The sequence below is a fragment of the Morchella sextelata genome, assembly GCF_020137385.1.
Source record: "Morchella sextelata strain SCLS chromosome Unknown scls_16, whole genome shotgun sequence".
Taxonomy (NCBI): Eukaryota; Fungi; Ascomycota; class Pezizomycetes; order Pezizales; family Morchellaceae; genus Morchella; species Morchella sextelata.
The window spans coordinates 1359590-1387483 of record NW_025408631.1 but is presented as its reverse complement, the minus strand read 5'-3'; the positions used below and the strand labels follow the sequence as shown (position 1 = coordinate 1387483).

Genomic DNA, 27894 nt, shown 5'->3' with positions numbered 1-27894 from the left:
TCGTCACTGATCTACTACACTGCGCATACGGCCCCACCCCAAGGCTATATGTGTATGCTGCAGATACGGGCAAAACATCGCTCCTCTGCCACGAGGATGGAGGAGGAAAAAAGGGGGGGGGGGTGTCCTGGTAAAGTAGGTTGGTGGGTAGGCAGGCATATTATTGTAATTGGCCTGCTGGATCTCGACCAGTCGGCCTGCCCGGAAGCTCCTCGTATTTATCCAGTCATCATTGCTTACTTATCTTTAGACCTAGGAGGGTATCGTCATTGAGGTAGTGAATAGATTGAGGAGGCATGGGATCATCGGGCTGAGCACAATTAATGATGTAACAGAAACAAGGCACTGGATCATGGAGTATCACTCGGTCTTGGTGACGTCCGCTTTGGGGACTCTTTCATGCGCACGCGGGTTGGTCGAATAGCAGAATTACCACAGGGGTCTTATCTTTGTTGGGGAGGTGAGTAGTAGTTGCTTGGTGTACTTGAAATTCCGTTTATTAGTGTATATTCAAGAACTTCATTTTTGAGCTTACGATACAACTTGGAATACCTACCAGATATTTATAATTTTATACGGAAAAGAAGAAAACAACTTAGATCTCTCTAGAGGCACATTGAGGCCATGGATAGGTATAAAAAAAAAAAAGGTACTCTAAGTTCTACTGAGGTTGGGACACGACTACCCGTATAAGATGTAGGCACATACCCCCTGTAGGGAGGATCGACTGGAGCTTGAAAACCTGCTTCCCGGCCCTCCAGATTTTCATTCACCGGATTTCCAAGTTTCTGACTGAAAATAATATAGTTTTTAAGCTCACTCGACTTTTCTGTTGAAAAAAATTACCAAGAAAAAAAAATTATGCGGCCAAGTGACGGGTCCCGACGAAACTAGGGTTGTAAAGGAAATATTGAAGCCAGATCCTGTTGATCCTATGTCTGATCATAACCTCGTCGGCTTTAGGATCTCTCCGCCTGCATACTTTTTTCTTTTAACAAAAAAGAGAGAGGTGAGCTTAAACGCTCTAATAAGGGAGTATGTACAGCAACCCTTAGCTGACCTAACGCTGTAGACGCCTTCACGGGGGTATGGTCAATCTCAAATATACGCCGGAGTGATATAAGATACGCAGGGAGCGATCGACTACTTCTTTTGGTTTCTACTCAAAATCTTGGAACTGACCATACCCCCGTGAAGGCGTCTACCTTAATTATGATACAATATCTGCCTTGCTGACCAACCCCAGCAGCCTAGGTAAATTACCCGCGTGGGGGGGGGCAATCCGCAGCGCTGTGTTCACGAATTTATACCTTATTATAATAGCGGCGCCAATGTGATTTTCAGGAACTACATACATGCCAGGAACCATGCCAGTCAGGAGGAGAAACAGAGTATGCAGATCTCCTCAACGCACAATTTTTCCCACACAATTCGAATTCCTCCATCCAGCAGAACCCACCCGCCTACGGCTTCAACTCGCCCTGAATCGTCGCCACCACACTCCTCGCATGCCTCGCCCTCCGGAACTCCATATACCAAATCCCTACATACGCCCCCCCCCCAATTAGCCCCCCCCCGCCCCAATCTCTCTCTCCCCCCAGGAAAGAACACAACTCACCCTGCCACGTCCCCAACGCCAACCTCCCATCCGTCACGGGCACCACCACACTCGCACCAATGAGCGCACTCTTCACATGGGCCGGCATATCATCGCTGCCCTCCGCATCATGCCGATACATCCCCTCGCCCGTGCGGTCCTCGGCGACGATGCGGTCCATGGCGTCGCTCATGTCCAGGCGCACGTCGCTGTCCCAGTTCTCGTTGAGCGACAGCGCGCACGACGTGTGCTGCATGAACAGGGTGAGCAGCCCGACGCGGTAGCGCGAGAGCTCGGGGAGAAGGGAGGTGATCTCGTCGGTGATGAGGTAGGAGCCGCGGGGGCGGGGGGTCAGTTTGAGGGTTTTTTGGTGCCAGGGGGAGGTCATGGTGGTGGTGGTGGTGGTGGGAGTGGGAGTGGGGGATGGGGGGGTGGTGAAGTGGTGGTGGTGGTGGTGGTGGCGGCGGCGGTGATGGGTGAGAGAGGTGGATGGTGGGGAGGTGAGAAGTGGGAGGTTGGTGAGAAATGACGTCGTGGTGGGGTTGTGCGTGCGGTGGGGTGGGGGTTGGATGAGTAAAAGCTACAGGGATTCTTCACCTCCTCTACCCAAAAACCCAAAGACCAAAAAAAAACCTCATTCTATATTACAGATTCTGGTAGAATTAATGCGAAAGTGGGTTTTCCGTGACCCGATAGTCCCATTGGCCCTCAAAGGAAATTTTGCAGTGAGCACGGGCCAAGAAACCCACCCTTTTAGTTCTGACTTTCGCAATAATTCTACCGGATACTGTACTGTCTACATAACCACTTCAAACCCAATGACCCCAACTCCAATCCCCCCAAAAGACCGGCCACCCACACCCACACCCTAACCCACCCAGATGATCCACAACGGAAATGATAGCAACGGCCGGAAAAGCGCCCTCTGGCTACATCTAACTGTGTACATACTAGCTCCGCGCGCGCGCTTCTCAGTTGGGATGAATAGTAGATGCCAAGGATAGCAGAGGAGCACATGTAGACAATTGCTTTTTTTATTATCGCTGTGGCTGTCATTGGCAGTGGGATATATTTTGCTACTGGTATTGTTTAATGGGCTAGCTATATAAGCTAGCTAGATGTATGTAGATGATTGGTACAGTACATGTACAGGCGGTGGAGTAGATCTAGAACTACGTGTATATTATCGTGAGAGAGAGTAAAGAAAAGCAAGAAAACAAAAAGAAACAGCCCCCTATTCCCCCTCCCTCCCACCCCCCGCCCCCTACAACTTCGCCTTCGCCCCCCCCTTCCTCCCCCACCTCCACCTCCCCCACAAATTCCCCACCAACACCCACCCCCCCACCACCGGCCCCCCAACCCACCACACCCACCTCCACCACCCCGCTCTCCCCACCGCCAACCCCTCCACCACCCTCCCCAGCTCCGCCTCCAACTCCTCCACACCGCCATCATTCACCACCACCACGCCCCTCCCCCGCCGCCCATACACGCCCTCACACAGCGCGACCTTCTCCCTTAGCGGCATCTGCGCCGCCACGCGCCCCTCCGCCTCCTCCCGCGTCAGGCCCCCGTCCCGCGCCAGCAGCCGCCCCAACTGCACCTCAGCCGACGAGACAGCGACGACCAGCACGGCGCCGCAGAGCACGTCCAGGCGCGCCTCGAAGAGGAGCGGGACGTCGAGCACCACGGCCCAGTGCCCGCGGAGGTAGTGGCGCAGGAGCTGCTTATACCTATCGCCGCTTCACATCAGCACACCGCACTTCCCCCCCAAACTGCAAGGAGGGGAAAAAAAAAAAAAAAAAAAAAAAAAAAAACATACATCTCCCACCTGACGGCCGGATGCGTAATCCCATTCAGCGCCTCGCGATCCCTCCTCCGCTCCTCGCCGGCGCCAAACACGCGCCGCCCGAGCGCGGGCCGGTTCAGCGTGCCGTCGGCGTTCAGGAGGTCTGGCGTGCTCGCGGCAAAGTGCGAGACGATGCGGGCGTGGGCGCGGGTGCCCGGGAGGACGACGGTGCGCGCGAGGACGTCGGCGTCGATGATGGGGAGGTTGTGCGGGGGCGAGGAGAGGATGCGCGAGGCGGTGGATTTGCCCGTGGCGATGGAGCCGGTGAGGCCTATTAGGAGCATTGTGTTGTAGGGTTTGTGGGACGAGTGGTGGGCCTGGGGCTATGGTGGGGGGTTGTGGGAGATGGAGGTATGGGGGCCGGGTCCTGGGGTGTTGTAGCGCAGGGGTGGCCGGTGGCCGGTGGCCGGTGGCATGTGGGGATGCTTCACAGCTTGAGTGTGCCAATCTGCGCGTGTGCTTATTAATCAAGTGCATGGTGTGATTGATGCTCGTTCTCGTTCTCCTTCGCGGGAAAGAAAGTCTGCGGACGCATCGTGGGTGTCAAGTGTCAATGATCGCGTCACCCGTTCTGCTGCGTCTCACGCTCACTTCTCGACGTCGGCAACAGCAATGGCAACAGCAATGGCAACGGCAACGGCAACGGCAACGGCAACGACGAGTGACGCGCGGTGACCGGGACGAGCCGAGTCTCAACCGAGTCGGGCAGCAAGAAAGAGGTTTAGATGAAAGATAATATACAGGTCCCACCCACAACAACAACAACAACAACAACAACAACAAAAAAGCACTTTTTCCCTTCCCAGATGATAGATTGATAGATTTCCCCAGACAGACAACCGTATTAAAAATGAAACAAGAAAGTAAAAAAAAAAGAAAAAGAAAAAGAAGAAAAATGAAGAAAAGAAAGCTAGGCACGAATGGATTGCATCGCCCCATTTTTATACTGATACTCGGCAGTCTAGGACATGGCCAGCTGTGCCCGCGCTCCATCCAGGGGGGCTGGTTGTTTACTTCCTGGACTTCTTCTTGGCGGGGCCGTCGTCCTCGCTGTCGTGCGCCTCGCCGGCGCCGTTGCGCTTGCCCTTCTTGCCCATCTGGGCAAGGAGGGCGGAGGCCCCGTTCTTGGCGAGCTCCTCCTCGGCCTCGCTGTCGAGCTCGATCTCCTCGTCGTCGTCCTCATCATCGCCTTCCTCCAAGGCCTCAGCTATCGCACTGTCAGTTCCCCCCCCCATCCACAGAGCAGTCGAGATCAGAGAGGATTAACGGGGACTTACTAAAGTACTTTGGCGCGTTCGGATACATGTCCTCCGAAATCTGCACCGCAACCTCGTCCCCGTTCGGGAACACCTCGACAGGCCCTTCATCCTCCTCCTCCTCATCGTGGCCGTGGTCACAACCCCCCTCCGCATGCTCATGCACCTCCCCGAGCGCCTCGTGCCTCCCGGTCCACGCAAACCAGTTAAAGAAGCTCGTCGGCCCCTTCTCCATCAACCCCTCCAGCTTCTTCGCCCCCTTCCCACCCTTAACGCCCTTGACCCTCTCCTCCCACGCCTCCGCCGCTGCAGCAGTGACCCCCTCCGTCAAGTCCTTGCCCTCCTTCCAGCCAATAGTCACGGGCTTGCTCGCCAGCCCGCCCGCGCTCGGCTGGTACTCGAAAGTCTTTGCCAGGACCTCATCAGCGAAATACTCGTTCGCGTCAAACGTAAACTCGATGCGGACCGAGCGCGGCTCGGTGGTGAGGTCAGGGCGAGTGACGTTTACGTTGCGGAGATACTTGCCGAGGATGTGCGCGTCCTCGGGGGTGACGAACTCGTCGAATTGGAGGGCGGACGAGGCCTGCTCAAAGGTGAGGGGCCAGAAGTTGTGGATGCGGGAGGTGAGGGCGTTGCGGCGCGTGAAGAGCGGGGCCTGGCGAATCGTGGTTTCGCGTACTATGTTGATGTTGTGTTAGTTATCCGGGCAGCTCAGAGGAAGGGAGGAGAGGGAGGAGAGGGAGGAGGAGGAGGAGGAATAAACATACGGATATCGACATCAACCATCTCAAACTCCTTCTCGAGGCCCGCCAGATCCGCAAGAGCGGATTGAATCGCCTCCTGGTCAATGGGTTGCTGTTCTTTTGACATTGTTGTTTTCGTGAAGTGTTATGTTTTTTTTTGATGTTGATTGTGCGTGTGGTTGGTTAATGTAGAAGAAGGGCGCGGAATTTTTTTTTTTTTTTTTTTGGTTTTGAGGCTGCTGCCTGCTGGTGCTTGGCAGAGCTGGGGTTAGGGTTGAGGGCCCGTCATGCATTGGTAATGATCGTTGCGGCGGCATTTTTCTGTTGGCCCGCGGGTTGTTGGCGTGGGCTGACTGGGGGCGAGGCGAGAATGAGGTGGCCTTGGATTAATAATTACTGACTGAAGATTTATAGAACTACTTATCAGTAATCAACTCTCAGGAAAATCTAGATACTGGAACGTACAACAGCTCATCATTTGAGAGATATTCCCAGTATAACTGGGGTATTGGTGTCGCCTACAGGCTACAGCTCCTACGATAGAGATTTATGGAATCTTTTAGAGCTCCTGAGTTTAATCTTCCTCTTTCCCTATGATCTAGTGGAGGCAGTAATACAATGTCGGAAACAGCTTTCTGTACTAAGCTACTCAGGTTTCTTTCAGACTGGATACTAACAATTAGCATCTTATAACTAACCAAAAGGGCATAGGACTATAACCAGTTTATAACAAGCATTCACTTGGCTTAGTGTGGTCCACGAGGACGAGCGTCCCTGCGCCCTTGCCTCGAGGAAATGTCCTCGATGAAATACAAGGACAGTGGCCTAAAAGGACAAGGAGTCTCGAGTATCCTACCTGTCCTTGCCTCGAGGACCCCCAAGGACAATTCTTGGCATATTATACACCTATATCTGCCCGATTAAGATGAGGTCAAATATCCTTTTCTGTGAAATCAATACCTTTTTTTTTTTTTTTAGCTCTCCCGGAATCGTCCTCGAGGTTCCTCGAAGCACCTCGTGGACCACAATGACCTGGCTGGCTGCTCGGTGTGGGAGTTGGTTCGACAGAAGTATCTTTGGTGATAATTTTGTTCTATTATGAGGCTTGGGGCTTGGGGGGGGGGGGGGGGGGGCCTCTTTAAATACCCTACTAGCTTCCCTCAGCGTCGTGCTGTTCTCATGTCTTTGCCACGACATCTCAATCTGTGCACATAACTGTAACTGTAACTACTATGCTCCCACACTCGGGAAAGGTTGTTATATGTCATTGCATACTATGATAATTACAGCAGAGACAACTGGACGATATGGACTTAAATATGATCACAAAGATCCTATATTACTCCATTGTTGGATAACTTAGCCAGCATCAACTGGATGAGGGCCAGATCAGGTCTATTTCTAACCAGGTACTTGAGCAGTACTTGTGTGTGTCGAGCATATTTACACAGCCCTTATATAATTAAGCTTGGTTATATGTAAGTGTTAGGTAGAACGTGAGTTGGTGAAGAAAACGCATAGCTTTAATATATCTAGGACGCCCAGCGCCCCTCGATGCTCATCTAGTAGCCCCAAACCATCTAGGAATTCGCCCCGTTCCATATCATGATCACTGCCCCAGCTATAAGTAATGAAAGCGGTGTTATCTTCCGCACACCAAGCCCGAATACATCTTCCTAACCAAACACATACCACCCAGTTAACCATCTCACCCTACCATAACGTGAAGCGCGGACACTGACATTAACTCGTCTCTTCTCCGGCCACGACAGAGCTATCGGCTTCACATGGTATACAGTCTATGTTACGTTGACGATAAGACGTAGCCACTGTCTGATAGGAGTGCATCTTGATCTTATACGATCTAACAGTAGGGCAGCATTGGAACAAATTTGGCATCTCCCATCGTATCATGAACCATCACTCGCGCCCACCCACCACACCCCCCCCCCCCCCCCCAAAATCCTTCACACACCCAACCACACACACGCACAACACATCAACAAAAAAAAAGTATATATTCGACCCTCGCAACGAAAACCTACAAATGCAAAAAAATTGACAGAGAAAAAAGCCCCACACACACGCACACAACACGGAACAGAACACAACAAGAGGGAGGAGGGATATAGCGGTCGTAGTGTACTGTACATCAACCAACAACGCACACATCCTCACCAACGCAACCCTAGCTTCTAGTTCTATCTACCCACTACCCATTTTTTCCTTCTTAACCGACAAACTGATAATTCTACCCTGGCCGAGAGTCTAGCGCTTAGAAGTTACGGCTGGTGTCGCCGCGGATGCGCTGGTAGTCCAACAACTATACCACACGTTAGCACGCATTCCCCTACCAATACTACAATCCTGATATGGGGGTCTTACTCCTTCAATGCTTCCCAACGCACTAACAGCAACATCCTGATCCCAAATCCTGTCCTGGGCGAACTTCATCACGTCCTTCTCCGTGATCGCGCCAACAACCCTCTCAATCTCAGCAGGGTTCATCCTCCTTCCGGTGGTGATGATCTGGCGGCCAATGTCCTCGGCGACAGCGGTGGTACCGTCGAGCGAGAGCAGGAGCGAGGCCTTGAGCTGGGCCTTGGCACGCTCGACCTCGGTCTCGGTGACAACCTGGGCGAGGCGGGTCCATTCGCGGAGCGCGAAGTGGACGAGGTCGTCGATGCGGGTGACCTTGTCGGTGACGAGGTAGATTCCCCAGAGACTAGATAGATGGTGTCAGTATGGTAACTCTGTGCTGGAATTTGGGGCGGAGAGGAGGGGGGATGTTACCCAGTGTCGGAGTATGAGGTGCTGAAGCTCATGAATGAGTTGCAAAGCTGGTGCTTGTGCACGAATGCCGAGAGCCTGCTGCCCAAGTGGCCAGCGTTACCCATAGCCCTGTCCCAGTTACCAATGATAGCTTGGGCAACAAGGGCAGTGAAGTACTGGGGGTCCTTCCAGCTGACACCCTCGACGGCGATGGCAATGTGCGCAGTGGGGATAGTGTCGTCCCTCATGCGGACCTCAGAGCCAACAAAGTCGGGCTTAGCACCGCGGGCGCTGCCAATGCTGAGGTTGCTGCCCGAGGGTTTCAAGCCCGAGAAGTGCTTCTCGGCAAGCTCGACGAGCTGCTCGTGGGGGACTCCACCAGCACCGACGAGGACCATGCGGTCGGCCTTGTAGTTGGTTGAGATGTAGTCGGTGAGGTTAGCCCTGCTGATGGAGAGGATGTTCTCCTTCGGGCCGAGGATGGTGCGGCCGAGCGGCTGGTGCTGGAAAGCGGTGGCGTGGAGGTGGTCGAACACGACCTCCTCGAGCTGCTTGTCGACCTCCTCCTGCTCGCGGAGAATCACATCACGCTCACGCTCGATGGCGGACTCCTCGAGCTTGGAGTTCTGCAGGATGTCGGCAAGGATCTCGACAGACTTGCCAACGTCGTCCTTGAGCGATTTGGCGTAGTAGACAGTGTTTTCACGCTACACAGAGATAGCAATGTCAGTCCTCTCGAAGTATTATCGGATTGTAGAAAGGAAAGGTAAAAAAAAAAAAAAAAAAAAACGTACAGATGTATAAGCGTTCAAGTGACCACCCATGTTCTCGATCTCCAGTTCCAGTTGATGCTGCGTCCTAGTTTTTGTCCCCTACCAAACATCCACCCATGCGTGAGCAACACTATATCCCTCCCGAAAAAAATATCCCTCAAGCTCAATTGTTTCCTACCTTGAAAGCCAGATGCTCCAAAAAGTGCGCAGTCCCGTTCGTCGCATCCGTCTCCGCCCTGCTCCCGGCATCGATAAAGACACCGACGGTTGCCGTCTGCACGTACGGCGAGTGCTCGGTCGCAATCTATACCCCTCATCATCAGCCCACCCGTCACTCACTCTCCACCATTGCACCCCGCTCCCCGCAACATGGCGAAGTATACTCACGGTCAATCCATTGGACAGGGTTGTCGACTGCGTGATGACGCCGGGCGTCAGGACCTGCTGGGGGGCCTGCGAGGCGAGCGACTTTGTGAGAGCCGGGAATTTTTTCGGGACGAGCAGGCCGCTGGGCCTCCGGAGGGAGGACGCAAGGGCGTTTCGTGCTACTCGGGCGGCGGCCATTGGTGATGTGATGTGAGAGGAGAGATGGAAGGGGGGTGGGGGGGGGAAGAGGTCGCGGAGTAGTGGGGGGAATGAATGGGAGCGAGGGATAAAAACGTTTGGGCGTTAATTGTTCGGTTTCGGGCCTTCTCGCGATGTTCAGGTTTGCTGGGCCTGGATTACCCGGCTCCGGCGTAGTGGGGAGAACGGACGGGCGCGGGGTGGGGCGCGGATTACTAATGGGGAGACAGCCTGGTTCCGATTGGTTCAGGGATCATTGGCTCTGGATGTTTCGAGTGCGTGAGGATGAAGATACATACTAGTAGAGTTAATACTACAGCAATGAGGAAACACTCGGATGTGTGGAAAGAGAGAGCGTGTTTGGATATGACGTAGATCATGTAGCTTGAGACTGTCTCTTATTTGATATAAGATATTGTATTAATGGGCACTATTAATCAATGTTTGAAGGTCTTATATCGATGTCATTGGTGTTGCTTGGAGTTCATGATTCAACTTATGAGTATAATTCGTATATCTGCCTACATATGCCTAATTTTCACCAAAGAACTATGGAAAACGCAGTAAGAACACAATGATAGTATCGCCGATTCATATATAGAAGAAAAAGAGAAAGAGATAGAGAAAACCACAAAGAAATGACCAACCATAAAAGACCGCAATATCGTCAGCTGGAGCTCCAATAAGATGCCCAAAACGCCTATAAAAACCAAAGCCCCCTCCAATAAGCACCCATCATGCCTAGGCCTTCTGCCCAAACAACCCTCCCAGAAACCACCCCGCCCACCCCCCCTCCTCCCCCTCCTTCGCAAACTCCACCACAAACGCCCCCTCATTCACCTTCCCCACCTCCTTCACCACCTTGACCCTCTCCTCCGCCAGCATCCTCTCGACCTGGGGGCGAATCTTCGCCACCCCAGCCACACTATGCAGGCCCCTCCCGGTGATAATCGTCGTCCTCCCCACGCCATTCCTGCGGCACAGCCTTAGATGCTCCTGCACCATCGGCAGCGCCTCCGTGACATGCAGCCCATGCAGGTCGATCTCCGCCAGCGCCGACGCCGCGGAGCTCCCCGAGAAGAGGCCGAACAGGAAGGCGGCGCCGCTGCGGGTGCTGTGGTGGTAGGTGGGGTTGTTGGCGCGGAAGATCTCGGCGGCGGCGAGGGCGTTGTAGGCTTCCATGCGGGTTTGGTGCACTTTGGAGGCGTTGGAGAGTTCTTTGGCTTTGGCTTTGTTGTTTTGCGCCCAGGCTGTGGGGAGAGAGATGTCAGTATATAAGTTTATATGAGAAGAAGACGGAAGAGGAATTAATACCGGTCTGTGACTGCTGAGAGAGGTCCCGGCGTAGGCCTGCTTCCTTCTTTGCCAGCTCTCTGTTGCGAGAACCCACTTCCTTGCCGCTGCTGTCTCTCACGGGGTTGGACTGTGTCTGGCCCATCTTCGATTTTTAAAGAGAATCCCACTATCACCAAGCAGTAGAATGATGGCAAGCCGTGAGCGAGGTTGCAAAGCAGCAGCAAACTCGAGTAGTAGTAGTAGTAGTAGCTAGAACGTCGTAGCCGGTATATAACGTAGCTAGCAGAGGCAGAACAGCTCCTAGCTAGCTAGCTCTACGCAGCCTCCATATATATACATCCACGGGCCCTCTACTGCCCTGCCCCGCCCCGCTCTGGCCAGGGACGTACGCGCATGCCCTGCTATGTAGCTACCAATGGATGGATGCGCTGTTGTTGTAGAGTATTCGAATGATCCATCCATACCGGCTTCTCATTGGCGGTGTCTTTGCTGCTGCTACCTTGGACTGCCAGCGATGGGGTTTCAGCTACCTGGTACGGTGATCAGCGCGGCGCGGCGCGGCGCGGCTGTGGGCGTGTAACGCGACGTGTTACATTAATTAACCTCGCGGGTTACTTGCGCGCGCGGCTACGGGCGGGAGATCGGGAATGGTTGATATGGGTAGGCAGCGATTACTGCTTTGGGGAGGGGGAAGGAAGCCTGTTTAGATTGTCGCCGGTGTTTTATTACGGAGAGGTATTATGTACACCCGCAGGAAAAAAGTGAGTAGCGTGACAACGAGTGCGTCCAACTTGACATCCCCGCACCCGCAATACAGCCCCACGAGTATTCACTAGCCATGCCCTTTGACAAGTCCGGAAAGCGAAGAGAGGCTACTCTGAATGAAAACATAAAAGTTATTGAAGCCCAAGCTAGGGAAGAGTGGGAAAGGCCATATTGAGAAAATGTATATAAAATCATTGACAGCATACCAAAGAGAATTGCAGCAGTAGTAAAGAATAAGGGAAGTCATAAAAAGTGGTAAATATAGTTCAGAGGCCGTAGTATCTATTCTGTATCTCATTGTGTAGTTCTGTTACTTCTATTCATTTCTATTTTCACTTTTTCATTGGGGTTCGGATTGGTTGCATTCGTTGTTTCCTCACTTTTTTCCTGCGGGTGTACATCTAGTGGTATGCGATGGCTGGTCAATGACAGATGGGCGGGTTTGCAGCTGGCTGACTGGGCAATTGCAACGATCAGTTGCTGCTTTGGGTGACGTCGAAATACGCAGAACACCTAGAGTAATAGATACATACATGTAAGTGACTGTCAGCTACGAACTTAGATAAAGCTAGAAAATCTCGTAGTCCTGTTAATATCACCATCGTCCCTTCTATCATCCGGTAGTTCGGTCTTGCTACAGCCATTTGAATACGCACTGCCTTGCAGTACTGCTTTGGGAGACGGAGCACTCAGAACACTACACCGTTAATAAATTTAAATACTACTTGTAATGATATATACAATACTCACGCCATATATAAATAATACTCACAATCTACATACTACTCACGATATATACAATCCTCACGCGATACTACAAACCCAACACCAATTCAAGATCCAGTAGAAGCGCAGCCAAGTCCATTTTTTATATATGTGCAGCCACCTATTTACACGCACTCCCCACCGCTCGAGCAGCTTCAGAAGAAGAAGAAATTACAAAAATACAAAAAAAACAGCCTACACCATACCATTGTAGTAGACCTTCCTGACATCCACAAACTTCTTTCCCCTGCCGCGAGCAATGGTCTCGGGCAGCTTCTGGCTCCTCAGGGCGTGCATGGTGGCCTTGATAACGTTCATGGGATTCCTCGAGCGAGTGGCCCGCGCTGAGAGATCGTGGATTCCAGCGCATCTGGCAATCTCAAAGACGTACTGCGAGCAGCGGACACCGAAGCCTACAAGCAACATCACAACCATCAGCTCCAACCCCCCAAAACCCAAAAAAAACAAAAGGAAAGACCAAAACCCACCCGGCGGCCTAGAATACAGCCCCAACTCCACGGCGCCCAGCTTCACCTCCACATCGCCATAAATCGTCCTATTCTCATACCTCGGGACCGGCTCCAAGTTCCTGACGGCCATATACGTCGCCATCCTCTGACTATCATCATGCTCGACCGCCTTCCCCTCACCGATGCCCACAAGCCCATTCCCATTCCCCGCCACCGCCAGCGAATAGATCTTCTGGATCTTGCCCATATGCGTCTGGTTCACCACGCGATGCGTGACCAGGATCTTCGTCCGGAACTTCGCCACCTCACTCTCACTGAACCCGATGCGCCGACTGACATCGCGGATCCACGGCACGGCCGCCTCGTCCCCCCCCTGGAACGGGTCCTCCATGACCGGCAGCGGCTGCAGCGGGTGCCCCGCCACATACTCCGGGGGCGAATGGTGGCTGGGAAAGTCGAGCGTCGGATCAATGGTCGACAGGTCGTCGAGGTATCTCAGCAGCATGGGGTCCGCCTCCGAGCGGCGGACGCGGCGGTCAAAGTCCGATCTGGAGATCGAGGTCTCGCCGGCCAGGAAGGACGTGATCTGGGCGGGCGAGTAGTGCTTGCGGAGGGCGGCGATGTCGGCCGGCGTGTAGGGCGCTGAGTCGGCCGAGTGGGTGACGGGCGGCGGGGGCGGGCGTTTGTGCATGTGCAGGGCCGGCGTGGTGGTGAGGGTGCGGCGGAAGGGCTGCAGGACGCGGCCGAGGGGGCGGGTGACGCTCATGGTGGGTCAATTGCGGGTTTGCGTGCTGCGGGCGTGGGCTGCGGTGTGTGATAATCGTCAAGGGTTTTGGAGGTGAAACTTTTGGCGGGGCGTGGAGGGCAGGGTTAGGGGTGCTAGGCCTTATTGGAACATAACATAGAATTTGTGCTTCAACTCGGTCAATCATGATCATATTCTGTTTGTATGATAGTATATTTATATCTACTGTAATGGTGCATTTTCTTTGGGAAACCGTCTCTATGGTGATATTTTACAAATACAGGAATGTACAGCTGCTCCCAGCTCCGCAATTCTGCTACTGCTGGAGCCGTCTGGTGCCAGCGGATGCTACTTGCTATGCTCAAGGCAATAGCAAATTTAGAGGCAAGCAAACCCTCAACGTATGAAAAGAAAACCAGGAATCACGAAAAGAAAAGAAAAAAGAAGAAAAAAAACGCCTCAGACTCCGACCCACTTACCAGCAAATCTACACCTCTGCCGCTGGTATCTCCTATTTTTTTTCTCCCCCAAAGGCAGTAGTAAAAAAACCCCGCTACTACTGCCGGTCATATCAGCACCATTAGTTCCCCGACCTCATCCTCTTACTATCATTACTAAACGCCATCGTCTCCCTCTTCTTCCCCTTCCTCGGCCTCGGACAGTCCTTCGCCATGTGGCCCTCGCCATCGCAGGCGTAGCACTTCGCCTTGGGACACCTAGCCTGCGTGTGCCCCTCCCCCCCGCAGCCACGGCACTTCATGGCCATGGCAGCCGGCGGCGGACCTGGGTTCGAGATTGACGTTAGCCCGCGCAGCGAAACGTTCCTTTGGGGCTTATCGGAGGCGTCCGATTCATCCCCGGAGTCGTTCTCGTCCGCGGCCTTCGCAGCCTGTGATCCCACCAGTCAGTCAGTACACATCCACACCCACGCCCCACACACATAACCAAAACCAACAGCAAGCAAGCAATTGAAACCCACCTCCCCCTTCGACTTGAACGCGCCAAACACCATCCTCCCACTCCCCTTCTCCTCCTCCTCCTCTTCCTCCTCCTCTTCCTCCTCCTGCTCCTCCCCACGGCGGCGGTCGTCGGCGAGAATCTCGCTGTACCCCCAGTCCACCACCTTGGCCGCCCCGCCGCCGGTGCGGTGCACATAGCTGAGCTCCCAGCGAGTCTCGGCGTCGCCGACGGGCGTGATGGCGGCGATCAGCTTTTCGCGCGCGGCGTCGCGCTTGGATTCTTCTTTTGCGAGGGCGGCGCGGACGGCGGTGGGCGCGGCGGTGCGTTGCATGAACTGTGGGGGGGGGGGGGAGAATGTAAGTACATGTTACTTGGTAGGTTGGTTCGAGACTTGTAGTGACTGGCTGGCAGTATGTATAATGGGAGGTGAGTGGTGGAAGGGGATTCTTACCTTCATGGTTAATAGCTTCGAGGACATTCCTTTCGGTTTTGCGATTGCGCGCTGGGCGGGCGCCGCGGGGGCTTTTGGTGTTGACATTTTGGACAGCAGTCGGTCGGTGGGTTAGATGCTCTGCGAATATATATCTACTCTGTATATATCTGTCGACTGTCGGCTTCAAATGGTGGTGGTCGTTGAATTCGCCTGCCGTTCAAAGTAGTCGTGAAGAAGACGAAATATCGCAGCACCACACAAATCCCACCCCTGCACAACAACTCTTCGCTCCCAGAATCCCCGCCAAGCCGCCAGACGACCCTTTCTGCACGCCACACTCCACACGCCACCCACCAGCCACACCACCCCCATCTAAATACCTCCCGCCTCGCACCTCCCCCCCCCCCATCACCGCACTCGCCCCCTCCACCGACCCGCCCCGCCACCACAATGTTCCGCACCACCACCACCCCCCTCACCCGCACCCTCTTGCGGCCGCTCGCCCGCAGCACCCGCACCTACTCCTCCACGCCCCCCACGGCACCGACAACCAACGCAACGACCATCCACGACACGGGCAGCACCGACCCGGCGCCACTACAGGAGAGCGCCCTCGAGGGCCAGAAGGCCCGTGTGCAGCAGGCGCCGAACCGGGCGACGACGTGGAGTAGGGACCAGCAGCCGAGGGAGCTGGCGATGGTGGGGCCGAGGTTTGAGCAGACGATTCTGGAGAGACAGGTTTGTGCTTCTTGCTACGATTGGGGTTGGGGTTTGAGCGTGGGGGAATTGGGGGATTGGGGCATTGGGATATTGGGCATTGAGAGGGGGGAGGGGGGAGTGTTGGTAAATTGGGGGAGAGAGAGAGAGAGGCTAATATATTGATTGGATGCTTGACAGCCGGCGCCCTGGGCGGCCATCGAACTGATCCACCAGCAGCCCGTCCGCTGGTCCGAGAAGCGTGTCGTCGCCTGTGACGGTGGTGCGTCCCCTTCCTTTCCCCCTACATCTGCTGGTGGGCGGTATATCTAACATTCTGAATCCATAGGTGGCGGACCGTTGGGCCACCCAAGGGTCTTTATCAATGTCGACAAGCCCGAGATTGTTCCCTGCGGCTACTGCGGCCTTCCTTTCGTGAGTAGCTCTTTACCTCTAGCTGTGATGTGATGTGATGTGATGTGATGTAGCGTGATGGCAGTTGTTAATGTGATGTATGACTGTAGGCACATGTCCACCACAAAGAGCATCTTTCAAAGTTGGAGAAGACGGACTATCCGTTGCAGTAGATGCAATGTCGGCGAGAGTAGACATATCAGTATATAAATTAGTTTGGTAGAATAAAAACCATGGCGGTTTTCTTTTATTGTAGACGGGGCGCGAATTCTTTTTGCTTTGCTTGGGTAGGGGTCGGGGGGGATCAATGATATCAGCTTTCTTTTTTCTTTTGGGCGCACACCTGTGAAAACTGAGGTTTTTGCACGTGATTTAATGGGGTCGAGTGATATTATATGACCGTGGAGCTAATCGGGACCCTTGATAAGGAACAAAGAAATGATTGAGCCTTTTTATTTCCTTCTATTTCTATTGAGACCATTCCATACCGCCACCAGACACATCTCTTAGAAGACACAACTCCCCGGTCCCTGCTTGTTCCTAGGCTTTTGCCTGCAGATGTCAACACAGAACAGCCAGAGCAGTACCGGATTGTCCAAGCTCCTCACTTGGCCTCCCTCAATTTCTCCCTCACCAAAGCCTCAGTCTCATGCAAGCTCTCATTATCCAAGAGCCAAAACTCAACCTCTGTCCCGTCCTCCTCCACAATCTCCTCCACGAACCTATCAATCCTCTCCATCGCCTTCCGATCCGCCGGGTCCTCAAACTCCTCAAACGTCCTCTGAACGGGCATAGCCTCGTTCTTAGTCCACTCCTCCAGCCACCTTGTCATGGCCTTCACGATCTCCTTGCTGCTCGTCGCCACAACAATCCTCATCACCGCTACCCGGTCCGGGCCAAACACGTTCGCGATGCCCCGGCCCAGCTTGAGGCACTTCTGCACGGCAAAGATCTCGGCAGAGAGCTTGGGGGTGGTAGCGGGGAGGATATGCGTGAAGTTGTATCTGGAGTCTGGGCCGAAATTGACTGCCAGTGCTGAATTGATGACGGCACAGCTGACGACGATGGTTTGGGCGTCGATGTGGGCTATGTCAGCGGGGCCATTGAGTGTTTTGAAGAGCGTGTTGGTGGTGTGGGACATAGGGTTGTAGATGGTGAGAGCTTGAAGAGTTGGCCTGCATCTCATGAGGAGGGTGGAAGGGTAGAAGACGCGCGGGTACTCGACGTAGCTGCGGGTGAGGTTGTGAGTAGGGAAGGGACTGCTGGCGGAGCGGATTAGGGGTCTGCCAGTTAAGGGGACGGCGAGCCCGCCTCCGGAGTTGACTTTGACGCCGTGGGACATGATGTTGTTGTCTGTCGTATCCACTTGGTGATAGTTGTTGCGGTAGATGTGGAGATACCAAGGGTGTGGTTGCGGAAAGGTACAGGTGTTGAAAATCAATCACAGCCCATCACTCACTAGTACATGTCGTATGTCCTAGTCCCCGCTGGTGATACAGTCGTTCGACTACATGCAGGACGCATGTTTCATGAGAGTATCGCTCGCTTATCGGCCTTCTATGTATTCTCTTTTTTTCTTTGTTGGCCGATCTCGGGAACATGTCACCAGGTTAGAAACCTGATCGATCGTAAGGTCCAGAGTGTGATTTGCTTAGTCTGTGAAAAAGCTCTCGCTTCCACTTTGCCTTTCAACGTATCACGACACATCTAGCTATAGATCCGAGATCAAGGAACTTGAAGGAAGTTTTTCCGGCCTAAATAGGAAGCAGGGGCAGTTTCCCTCGAATAAAGGGTTCAGGTGTGTATAATGAGACAGACTATGCCATATTTGAATCAGCTGGAAGGTTGTAAGACATTCGGAGATATTGGAGATGGCAGCATTCAGTAAGTGCCACGACCAGAATTTAAGCTCTCCTTTCTAGCCCTTCGAATCATAGTAAGCACTGAGAACGTTCGGATAATGTTGCAGCATCAACATACTAACCGATGAATTTTAACCTAACTCTTCCGCGGTCATCCCTACTAGGCCCTCCGCCTAGCTCATCGTGCTAGGTTACTATAGACCCGATCAATCTCTACGTGTAGCAAGCTTTCATGAACTCAATGTAATGAGACTTAAAGAAGGGTTAATTCTCGCTTTAATGACACCTTATTGACCTTGGTAAGTGGTTCTCTTATAGTTGTAGATCTTATTGTCCCCAACTGATAGTGCCCTTCGGCGATTCTGTGATTTTTCCCGATTCCAATTAAATATCCTCTGAGTATTCCTCTTTCGGTTTCAAGAAAACTGCTCAAGCACTCTCGGTGGTAATCTGATCCTTATTCGCATGCCAATGGGTGGCCGTGTGGGATTCATGGGGGCGAGTAAACCTCTGAGAATGTGGACACTCAGTTGAAGGATACTTTCCACACAACTCTTATATACCTCCACATGCCGTTGTGGCGTTCAAAAAAATGCTACTTTCATGTGAGGCTGTGAATCCTATAAGCCCGGCCCATAATCTCTGGGGTCCGGGGCGGGCCGACCCTCATCTTGCAGCTGTTGGATCAGCAGCAAGCCCGCGGATGTTGGCAGACTAATTGAACCAACGTTACACTCGAAACACCTCGATCAGAGGTACTTATACTCATACACGATCTTTGATATCATGTAGAAAATGACCAATTATCGAGGAGTTTTATATAGCTATCTGCGCTAGGAGCCCACTAGCTAGCTAGAGGTTCAGGTCCATTAATTGAATATATATATCGTTGAATATCTTTTTGATCTTTGATAGGGACAACTTTTAGATTGTTGCTGAAGCGAGAGATTAATTCTAACCTCATAGTATTAACATACATGTAGTAGCTAAAAAACTAACGCAAAACTGAGAAGCTTTGTGATGAGGGCGCCCAATATAATTAAATTAACACCTCTCTCAGCTATACAAAAGCCACAATACACTTATAAATATCCTACTTGGTAGCATGATCTCAATATAAGGCTAGCTAGTGCATATCAGAACAAGGGGAATTCTGTTAACACACCCGAAAAAGTTTACTAAGGTAGTTCTTTTTCTTTGTCGGTGTCTCAAACATTTAACCCCTTGCATTCCACTGACGGTACATATACACAGTGCTTCAATCAGTTCACCTCTCCTTAAGAGCTTCGTCTCCGACAACCGTCTCTGGCGTTTCTCTTACTTCACCCATATTCTCATGGCCGTGTATATCACCAGGCCTTTTCTCAGAGCGCCTTTCCCAGAACCTCAAATGTACCCTAACTCCATTCCACCTCCAAACCACGGCCAAATTCTCGAGTACGATCGACTATATAGAGAGTACATGGACCGGAGATGCACCAATCCACAGTACTACTACGTTTATCCTGGCGATAGGATATTTCGTCCCTCCATGCTCGGTTTTGGAGACCACGTCAAAGTCTCTCCAGTAGATATAGTAAACTACAATAACCGGTTCACATTAGCCCACCCAACCTGGATCGATGACCGCTGGAATAGATTTGAGGATCCAGCAACGGTCCTCATCCATGCATCTGGCTCCTTCTCGATGTCCTCGTCCTCAGCTTCCTCCGCAATTTGTTCTTCTTCCCAAGAAACACACGCGTACAGCACCATCCACACCCGAACGAACTCATCCTGGGGAATTTACCATGGGCCAGGCTCAACCCATAACCGGTCTGGTACAATCCCAACTTTCCTGCCCCAGTCAAAGCCGCACGCAGACCTCTATGCAGCTGGGATGGCGCTGGAGCACTTTAGGAACTTTATATTGCCGTGCATGCCACCGCCGGAGATGATGTGGAGGAATGCTATAATCGTAACAGATTCCGCATATCTTCTCAGTTGCTTGACACAGAACATCGAAGCCTGGAGATTGAATGGCTATAAAAATGCCAAGAAGAAGGTGGTTTCAAATGCCCAAACTATACGGTGGCTTGAGGATTTGGTTGAGAATTTAGAAAAGAATTGTGTTAGCGTGGTTTTTTGGAAAGTTGAGAAGAAAGAAAATCCTGATGCTGTAAGCATGGGGAAAAGGGCCTTGGAAAGGCAAGAGTTCTGGAATGTCGAAAACCAGGTACCTCTAAATGCTCTGATACCGGTATGAAGCGCCCTCTAGTAACACACGTCAGCTTGTGCCAGGTCTGAGTATACATACTTCGTATTCTTTGTCATCACAAGTTCTTTAGTCTCATATGACCTATCTAAAAAGCTAATACTCGATAAAGCCCCCCGCAAAGAATAAGAACAGGCCTCCCCGAACTAAGGCTAGTCACCGGCTTCCGCTGCAACCTCTCCGAAATATATAACCTCACATGTATGGTTCTGTTTGACTTTGGTTGATTGATGGTAAAGAGAAAGAGACGGGTTTGAACAAATATATATGGCGCCTTTTCTTAGGACTTGTTTGTGTATTTAATGATTTGTTCTGATAGAAAATTTTATATTTTATCGTATGTACTTATGATAGCTCCCAATAGCTTACGTTCTATAAATTTGTTAATCTACATAATTTTATTGTTAGCTTTATGGTTCTCTATTTACTCACGTCGTGGGACATGGAAGTCCATTTGAGCACATTACTAGGTCGTGTGAGATCATGTAGGTACATGTATCTAGATGTGGGTAGATGTGAACTTCCAAGGGTCTCCAGTCACAATATGATATAGAAAATGACTGTTCCGAGGACAGTAAGTAGTCATACTGAGTCGATAAGCATATGCATATACATGTATCTTGCCGTTCCATCTATATATGTAGGTCTTTGTCACAAACAGAAACCTTACATTTATACGCCGCAAGCGCCGTTAAGTGTAGCAGTGTAGCACGCGCATACCCGCATTTTTCTCCTAGGCTCCAGCTGCACAAGTGTCCTAATATCGTGCTTGGAATCGATTCAAAAGAATATGACTAGGAGATTATTGTTTATCAATGGCTGAATTTGTGCCGCTGATGTACACTCGATTCGGCTTCCTCAATATCTGTATGATTACAATCCTTCCATTCATGGCCAGCTTACAGCTAGCTATAGAACATTGAATGATAACCGGACCCCTTTTCCGTTGCTTTGTTGTATTCCGGCACGGCTTTGATTGTCGATTACTTGATGGATACCCGCATAAGCTTAACTGCACGATCCAGGCCACCCGTTCTTCTACGTAATTGAGCGCCTATAGACATGATTAGGTGTCAAAATCCATGAACTCATGGGCTATTAAACATCATAATTTCGAATCCTAATAGAGATAGTAATCAAGGGCAATAGGATATTTCCCTACCCTACATGGTGTTATCAATTCCCGCCAAAACTACTGCCTCTATCTTCCACAGTCTACCAGTTGACATTGGAATTTCTAATGAGAAGTCCTTAGAGAAAATACCACAGGCGCAGAATTCATAATAGTAGTCTGTAGGCCTGAGCTTCGGCCCTTTATTTATTGTTTTAATTTGTGGTTCCACGTCGATTTAGAGTATACCCAAGTACCCGGTCCCCAAGACCTAGGTTTGGCAGCACCAATTGTGAGACCATATGTTATCCGTGATACGAGGTGATAAAAATTAGAAGTTATGACTCTTCTATAGTGAATCGTTTTATACAATCATGTCTCGGGTGTTCATCACTCCTCTTAATAATTGGCCGTTCGTTCATAGTTCCGAAATCAGAGTTTTGAAGACTAGACGTAAGGTACGTGTACTCGTAGCTTCATGACGTTTCCGAACACGACTAATATTACATACCATACAAAAAAGCGCCAAATCCACCTTTTTGTATGTCATGCAATATTGGTCGTGTTCGGAAACGCTATGAAGCTACGAGTACCGCCATAACTCGAAAAATTGGCTAGATCAAAATTACTTGTACGGGAAACTTCTGGTGCAGATCGATGCCATTCAACCAATCACTCAAGTGGTAATCCCTGGACGGAGATAGCCAATTTTTCGAGTTTTGGCGGTAGTTACTTCTCATCCAACACCAGAATGTACATATCCCTTTGATTGGTCAGTGTAGAATTCCTTATGCTGTGTAATCGAACGGCCCTAACCTGTAAATCCGATCGATGGAGGGGAACGCCAGCCAATCGTCGCTGCGCACCGCCACTGGAAATATAGGCACGTGGACATCCGAACCTCTGCTTAGAGTAGGTCTTTCCATTTGTTTTTCTTTTCGCTTGTTCCGTTCTATGCAGGGAAAACCCTTCATCTAAGTCAAGGGTGCCACCATAATGATCAACCTCAACGCTCGGGTAGAGAGGGTGTCAAAATATCCGCGTACCTTGAATCATGGGGTCTGCGTACCGATAATGTTTTGTGGTACATCCGAAATTCTTGCAATAATTGCCTCAATTATTAGCTGTGAATCACTGAATTGACTGCGGCTGAGATATGAGTCTACGACGCCGTAGAACCGCATCAAAAGAGGCATCAAAGTCGGGTCGCTTGAAACCACTCCGCTGCTAGGCGTCCAAAATATTGGAAGATCAGCGTCCGATTTGAAGGCGGTATCCACATACGGAGCTGGTGCCTTGCCTTGAAAGTGCTGTTACTGCTGTAGGTACCTTGCGGCACCGCCAAGACTGGTACGCTGATACCGGTCGTGAAACGAAGGCGAACCAACTACAAACAAATGATACCACAGTACGTCTACCAGTTCGCCACCTCAACAAAAAAAAATTTGAAGAAGCAAACTCCGGAAATACTTTCTTAGTCGAGTACCAACCACTATCTTTCACGATAATGAAGGACGCAAACCCAGCTTTGATACAGTAAGTTGATGTTTCTTGAGGTGAGTCCTAGCTATAGGGCTTAATAGATAAACTGCACTATGTTTGGGTGATGAGCATGAGGCTTAAGGAATTATTTGAAGAAGCAAACTCCGGAAATACTTTCTTAGTCGAGTACCAACCACTATCTTTCACGATAATGAAGGACGCAAACCCAGCTTTGATACAGTAAGTTGATGTTTCTTGAGGTGAGTCCTAGCTATAGGGCTTAATAGATAAACTGCACTATGTTTGGGTGATGAGCATGAGGCTTAAGGAATTATTTAATTAAGGGCAGAAGTCGTAGATCCAAAGCTTGGCGCTGAGAAGGCCTCAAGTGCAACTACAAACGGGGAAACTCACATGCGTATGAAATAGCTTAAATCTACAGTACTCTAGGTACAGAAGGTATATGAGATTGTACAGCTACCTACTTCTTATATATATTGTAGGCTATATTACTGTTCGCATCTTTTTGGTGATGGGGTTTATATTTATTTCGCCGCCGGTCGTCACTGCACTTGGGGCTAGTCTCGCTTATCTTGTGGGGAAGTGCCTTTACCTTTACCGTTATAAGTGTCACTGAAATTGGAATTCGACAAAGTATCCTTTTCAACAAGTGGTGTATGTACATACATGTACATACATTATCCGAATGCGCTTGAAAGTGTGTCATTCTCATTCAGTACCCCGGCCCCCTGCAGCTATTCTTTCAGCCTCAGCAGCAGCTTTCTCACCCAAACATTCGCGCTACTTTGGCTTCAAGCCTTCAGTCTTATATCCTTTGACTTCCTCCTGTCCCCCATCTTCAATCTCTCCCTCTCATCGTTACACCGTTATCTCCTCTAGCTTCTACATACCTTCCGTCTCGATCTCGTCCATCTCCAGATTCTCCTCCGCCACCAGACTTGCCAATTCTCATTCCCACACTACAATGAAGCCTGATATGAAGGAGATATCCATTCAGACTGGAGTGGCTACTGTCATCGCCAATAAGCTGGAGCAACCTGATCTCGATAATCGGTCGTACCGTGTAATTCAGCTACCTAATAAGCTCGAGGCGTTGATTGTGCATGACCCGGACACAGATAAAGCCAGTGCTGCGTTAGACGTGCATGTTGGGAACTTTTCCGACAGTGAAGACTTACCAGTCAGTTGTCTCGTGTCCCACTGCTTTTACATCCCCGCGCCTGCCCCTCATTGTGCCAAGTCGGATATCCCTTTTTACCACTTTTGTGCGGCACCCCGGCCATTCCCTCCCATAAAAATACAGCACTGTATGCCTGTATAAATTCAGTAGCACTACATCTAGGCTGAATCTACTGTGACCTATTACCTTGTGAATATTTACTAATAGATTATCTGGGAGTTGCAGGGCCAAGCACACGCTGTAGAACATCTTCTGTTTATGGGAACTGAAAAGGTAAATCCTAAGAGTCCTTATTTATACCTCCAGTACACCTACTGATATATTTACCTTAACAAAAGTATCCAAAAGAGAATGAGTATTCTCAGTATCTAGCAGAAAACTCCGGACATTCCAATGCATACACTGCCTCCACATCTACAAATTACTACTTCGAAGTAGGGCACGAGCATTTCTATGGTGCACTTGATCGTTTTGCACAGTTCTTTATCGCTCCGCTCTTTCTCGCAGAGACACTCGACCGTGAGCTTAGAGCTGTGGATTCTGAAAACAAGAAAAATCTCCAAAATGATACTTGGAGGCTTCATCAATTAGGAAAATCCCTATCTAACCCTAACCATCCATACTGTCATTTCTCCACAGGAAATCTTGAGACATTGAAAGAGCAGCCAACTAAGAAGGGCATTAACGTCAGAGATGAGTTTCTGAAATTCCATGATAAGTACTACTCATCAAATGTGATGAAACTCGTGGTTTTGGGTAGAGAAGACTTAGATACACTCGAGAAATGGGTTGTGGAGTTGTTTGAGGGTGTCAAAAACAAGAACCTACCAGATCCTAAGTTTGAAGGGCAACCTTTCACTGAGGAGCAACTGCTGGTTTGTTTACCGCCTGCATGTAATCCTATTGATCAAGATCTTCTAACCAATTGCGTAGACGCAATATTTTGCTAAACCTGTCATGGATACCCGATCCTTAGATATCACATTCCCATACCTTGATGAAGAAAAGTTGTTCCGGACACAACCCTCGAGATATGCAGCTCATCTAATTGGGCATGAGGGCCCTGGTTCCATACTTGCATATCTGAAAAAGAAAGGATGGGCCAATGGGCTTTCAGCTGGACCAACATCAGTTTGTAATGATGCTGCTTTCTTCTATATCTCTATCAGGTTGACAGAAGAAGGATTAGGTAAAAATGGATCTCCTACTATATGTCTTGAAAGAAAGTTGCTAACCATTCCCTCAAGCTCAATATGAGGAGGTTGCAAAGCTTGTGTTCCAGTACATTCACCTTATTCGTAGCACTCCTCCACAGGAGTGGATCATGAAAGAACTTCAAGCTGTTGCTGCTATTGACTTCAAATTTCAACAAAAGTCCCCAGCTTCCAAGTTCACATCACGCCTCTCTGATGTCATGCAGAAGCCCCTTCCTAGAGAGTGGCTCCTATCGGGAACGAGTTTGATTCGCGAGTTCGACCCGGCAATCATCAAGAAATCTTTAGAATTTCTACGACCTGACAGCTTTAGGCTTTCCATTGTCTGTAGGGATTGTCCCAAAGGAAACTGGGAAGCAAAAGAGAAATGGTACGGGACTGAATACAGGGTTGAGAAAATTCCCCAAAAGTTTCTATCTGAGATTCAAGGAATCTTTAAGAAAAGAGTGGAGGATTTAGAAAAGGAGCTACATCTCCCTCATAAGAACGAGTTTATCCCCACAAACTTCGATGTTCAAAAGAAGGAGACAAAGGAACCTTCAAAGGTACCAGTATTGATAAAGCATACAGACTTGTCTAGAGTTTGGTATAAGAAAGACGACACCTTCTGGGTTCCCAAAGCAAACATATTCTGTACACTTCGAAAGTAAGTTGATACACCATATCCCTTTCTACTACTTCTAACCTAGATATAGCCCCATAGCATATGCGAGTCCTGGAAGTGCTGTGAAGGCGAAACTTTATTGCGAATTAGTCAAGGATGCTCTCAATGAATACGCTTACGATGCGGAAATCGCTGGCCTTGAATATTCTCTGGCTGCCCATTCGCTGGGATTAGACATCGAGATTTCAGGCTACAACGATAAAATGTCTGTGCTATTAGAGAAACTTCTTACAAAGATGCGTAGTTTAGAAATTTCGCCCAGTCGGTTTAATGTTATCAAAGAACGAACTCTGAGAGGCTACCGAAACTGGGACTTCGCCCAACCGTATTATCAGGTTGGAGAATATGCCAGGTACCTGCACGCTCAGCAGATGTGGCTGAACGATGAACATCTCGAGGAGCTAGAAACCGTTACTATGGAAGAAGTGCAAAGCTTCTATCCATTGATTCTTAAGCAGTTGCATATTGAATCCTTGGTCCATGGAAATCTCTACAAAGAGGTTAGTACTTCAGAGAGTCAATAAAATTCAAATTTGACGGCTAATATTTTTTGGGGTCTTTAGGATGCACTTAGACTTACTGCAATGGTCGAAACAATCCTTAAACCTCGGCCACTCCCTCTTGCGCAGTTTGGCATCCGGAGATCTCTTCTTATGCCGCATGGTGGGAAGTTTATCTATCCCCGAAAGCTCAAAGATGAGAAAAACGTGAATTCATGTATTGAGTATAGTCTCTACATTGGAGAGCATACTAATCGAAAGCTTCGGGCCTTAACAGTCCTATTTTCACAGTTGACTGAAGAGTAAATAATTTCTTTTTTAATTTCAAGTCCCAGCATTTACTAACCTTGATTTAGGCCCGCTTTTGATTTGCTGAGAACTAAGGAGCAACTTGGATACGTTGTGTTTTCTGGTGCTCGTATCAATACTGCAACAATGGTTTATCGAGTTCTTATCCAATCCGAGCGATCTGCTCCGTACCTGGAGTCAAGGATCGAGAATTTCTTAAAATCATACAAGACTACCCTCGATAAAATGACAGAGAAAGAACTCAAGGGTCATATCAATAGTGTCATCGTCAAACGAACCGAGAAGATGAAAAACCTGAATCAGGAAAGTTCAAGGCTATGGAACTACATAGGCAGTGAATACTTTGATTTCTTGCAGGGTCAGTAACCCCCCCTCTAATTCTGTGAGGTTATGCTGACTGGAGATCCTTCAAAGTCGACATCGAGGTTGACGTGATCAGAAACCTTACCAAAGCTGACGTTGTTGAGTTCTACAACACCTTCATCGATTTTTCATCTCCAAAACGCTCCAAAATCTCTGTCCACATGCATGCAGCAGCCACTCCTCCACCCCCTGCTCCTGTTCCCACGTCAGATCAAAAGGCCACATTAGCTCTATCCCTTTCTCAGTTTATTTCAAGCCAAGGGGGCGTCAGCGTTGATGCTGTGAATCTCGCAAAGGCCCTTGAAAGTACCGATTTGACGAAGGCCGAATCCATTATCGGATCAGTGACAACTTTTCTATCGAAGGAATTGAAGTTGTCGGATGAGAAGGTTAAGGTGATTATTGACCAAGGTTCGGCTTTGCTGGAACCAATGCTATCAAAGCTTTCAGGCTCGCTTCCGAACGAAAAGTTCGATGGTGATCAGGGTCAAATCATTGAAGATGTATATGGCTTCAAGGCTGGGTTGGAAATGACAAAGGGTGCAAGGCCTGTCAGACCACTAGTGGAATTCGAGGAATCATCGGTTAAGCTTTAGATTATAACGATGGATTCCTGACGTATCGAAGCGGCTTCGCACTTCCTCTGTACCTTAGAACGTAGTAACGGCTCTATAGATTGTCTCCCCGTTGTAATAAAATTGCGTAAAAATAGCTCGTAGAGTTCCTAGGCAACTGAAATATTCTTACCCTCCTCATTGATACACCTAGTGCGTTCACGTGTACCCAAAGAATACATATATAAATCACGCAATTACATGTAGTCACCTACCGAGTAG

General features: G+C 49.9%; 11 protein-coding genes across 11 annotated transcripts; 3 read left to right on the top strand and 8 right to left on the bottom strand.

Moving 5' to 3' along the window:
* Positions 1–1463: 1463 nt before the first annotated feature.
* H6S33_004086 (uncharacterized protein) lies at positions 1464–1985 on the bottom strand (the record flags this gene model as incomplete). The annotated part of the gene is made up of 2 exons (XM_044835454.1): positions 1464–1543; positions 1619–1985. The coding sequence occupies 2 exons, from the start codon at positions 1983–1985 to the stop codon at positions 1464–1466; spliced, it is 447 nt and encodes a 148-aa protein (XP_044691620.1).
* Positions 1986–2861: 876 nt separating this feature from the next.
* On the bottom strand, positions 2862–3730 carry H6S33_004085 (uncharacterized protein; the record flags this gene model as incomplete). Its single annotated transcript, XM_044835453.1, has 2 exons — positions 2862–3330; positions 3420–3730. The coding sequence occupies 2 exons, from the start codon at positions 3728–3730 to the stop codon at positions 2862–2864; spliced, it is 780 nt and encodes a 259-aa protein (XP_044691619.1).
* A 726-nt stretch (positions 3731–4456) lies between these two features.
* Positions 4457–5572, bottom strand: H6S33_004084 (uncharacterized protein; the record flags this gene model as incomplete). The annotated part of the gene is made up of 3 exons (XM_044835452.1): positions 4457–4653; positions 4724–5380; positions 5470–5572. The coding sequence occupies 3 exons, from the start codon at positions 5570–5572 to the stop codon at positions 4457–4459; spliced, it is 957 nt and encodes a 318-aa protein (XP_044691618.1).
* Positions 5573–7720: 2148 nt separating this feature from the next.
* On the bottom strand, positions 7721–9554 carry H6S33_004083 (uncharacterized protein; the record flags this gene model as incomplete). Its single annotated transcript, XM_044835451.1, has 6 exons — positions 7721–7768; positions 7831–8170; positions 8239–8924; positions 9012–9089; positions 9169–9294; positions 9378–9554. The coding sequence occupies 6 exons, from the start codon at positions 9552–9554 to the stop codon at positions 7721–7723; spliced, it is 1455 nt and encodes a 484-aa protein (XP_044691617.1).
* Positions 9555–10295: 741 nt separating this feature from the next.
* On the bottom strand, positions 10296–10992 carry H6S33_004082 (uncharacterized protein; the record flags this gene model as incomplete). Its single annotated transcript, XM_044835450.1, has 2 exons — positions 10296–10804; positions 10869–10992. The coding sequence occupies 2 exons, from the start codon at positions 10990–10992 to the stop codon at positions 10296–10298; spliced, it is 633 nt and encodes a 210-aa protein (XP_044691616.1).
* Positions 10993–12575: 1583 nt separating this feature from the next.
* On the bottom strand, positions 12576–13616 carry H6S33_004081 (uncharacterized protein; the record flags this gene model as incomplete). Its single annotated transcript, XM_044835449.1, has 2 exons — positions 12576–12793; positions 12869–13616. 2 exons carry the CDS (start codon positions 13614–13616, stop codon positions 12576–12578), a joined length of 966 nt encoding a protein of 321 aa, XP_044691615.1.
* Positions 13617–14175: 559 nt separating this feature from the next.
* H6S33_004080 (uncharacterized protein) lies at positions 14176–15093 on the bottom strand (the record flags this gene model as incomplete). Its single annotated transcript, XM_044835448.1, has 3 exons — positions 14176–14484; positions 14575–14889; positions 15007–15093. 3 exons carry the CDS (start codon positions 15091–15093, stop codon positions 14176–14178), a joined length of 711 nt encoding a protein of 236 aa, XP_044691614.1.
* Positions 15094–15438: 345 nt separating this feature from the next.
* H6S33_004079 (uncharacterized protein) lies at positions 15439–16271 on the top strand (the record flags this gene model as incomplete). The annotated part of the gene is made up of 4 exons (XM_044835446.1): positions 15439–15726; positions 15886–15967; positions 16034–16119; positions 16209–16271. 4 exons carry the CDS (start codon positions 15439–15441, stop codon positions 16269–16271), a joined length of 519 nt encoding a protein of 172 aa, XP_044691613.1.
* A 431-nt stretch (positions 16272–16702) lies between these two features.
* Positions 16703–17440, bottom strand: H6S33_004078 (uncharacterized protein; the record flags this gene model as incomplete). Its single annotated transcript, XM_044835445.1, has 1 exon — positions 16703–17440. The coding sequence occupies one exon, from the start codon at positions 17438–17440 to the stop codon at positions 16703–16705; it is 738 nt and encodes a 245-aa protein (XP_044691612.1).
* Positions 17441–19491: 2051 nt separating this feature from the next.
* On the top strand, positions 19492–20205 carry H6S33_004077 (uncharacterized protein; the record flags this gene model as incomplete). The annotated part of the gene is made up of 1 exon (XM_044835444.1): positions 19492–20205. One exon carries the CDS (start codon positions 19492–19494, stop codon positions 20203–20205), a length of 714 nt encoding a protein of 237 aa, XP_044691611.1.
* Positions 20206–23792: 3587 nt separating this feature from the next.
* On the top strand, positions 23793–27654 carry H6S33_004076 (uncharacterized protein; the record flags this gene model as incomplete). Its single annotated transcript, XM_044835443.1, has 10 exons — positions 23793–24008; positions 24234–24281; positions 24347–24883; positions 24942–25197; positions 25256–25868; positions 25918–26386; positions 26450–26593; positions 26648–26688; positions 26743–27053; positions 27110–27654. The coding sequence occupies 10 exons, from the start codon at positions 23793–23795 to the stop codon at positions 27652–27654; spliced, it is 3180 nt and encodes a 1059-aa protein (XP_044691610.1).
* Between the last annotated feature and the right edge of the window lie 240 nt (positions 27655–27894).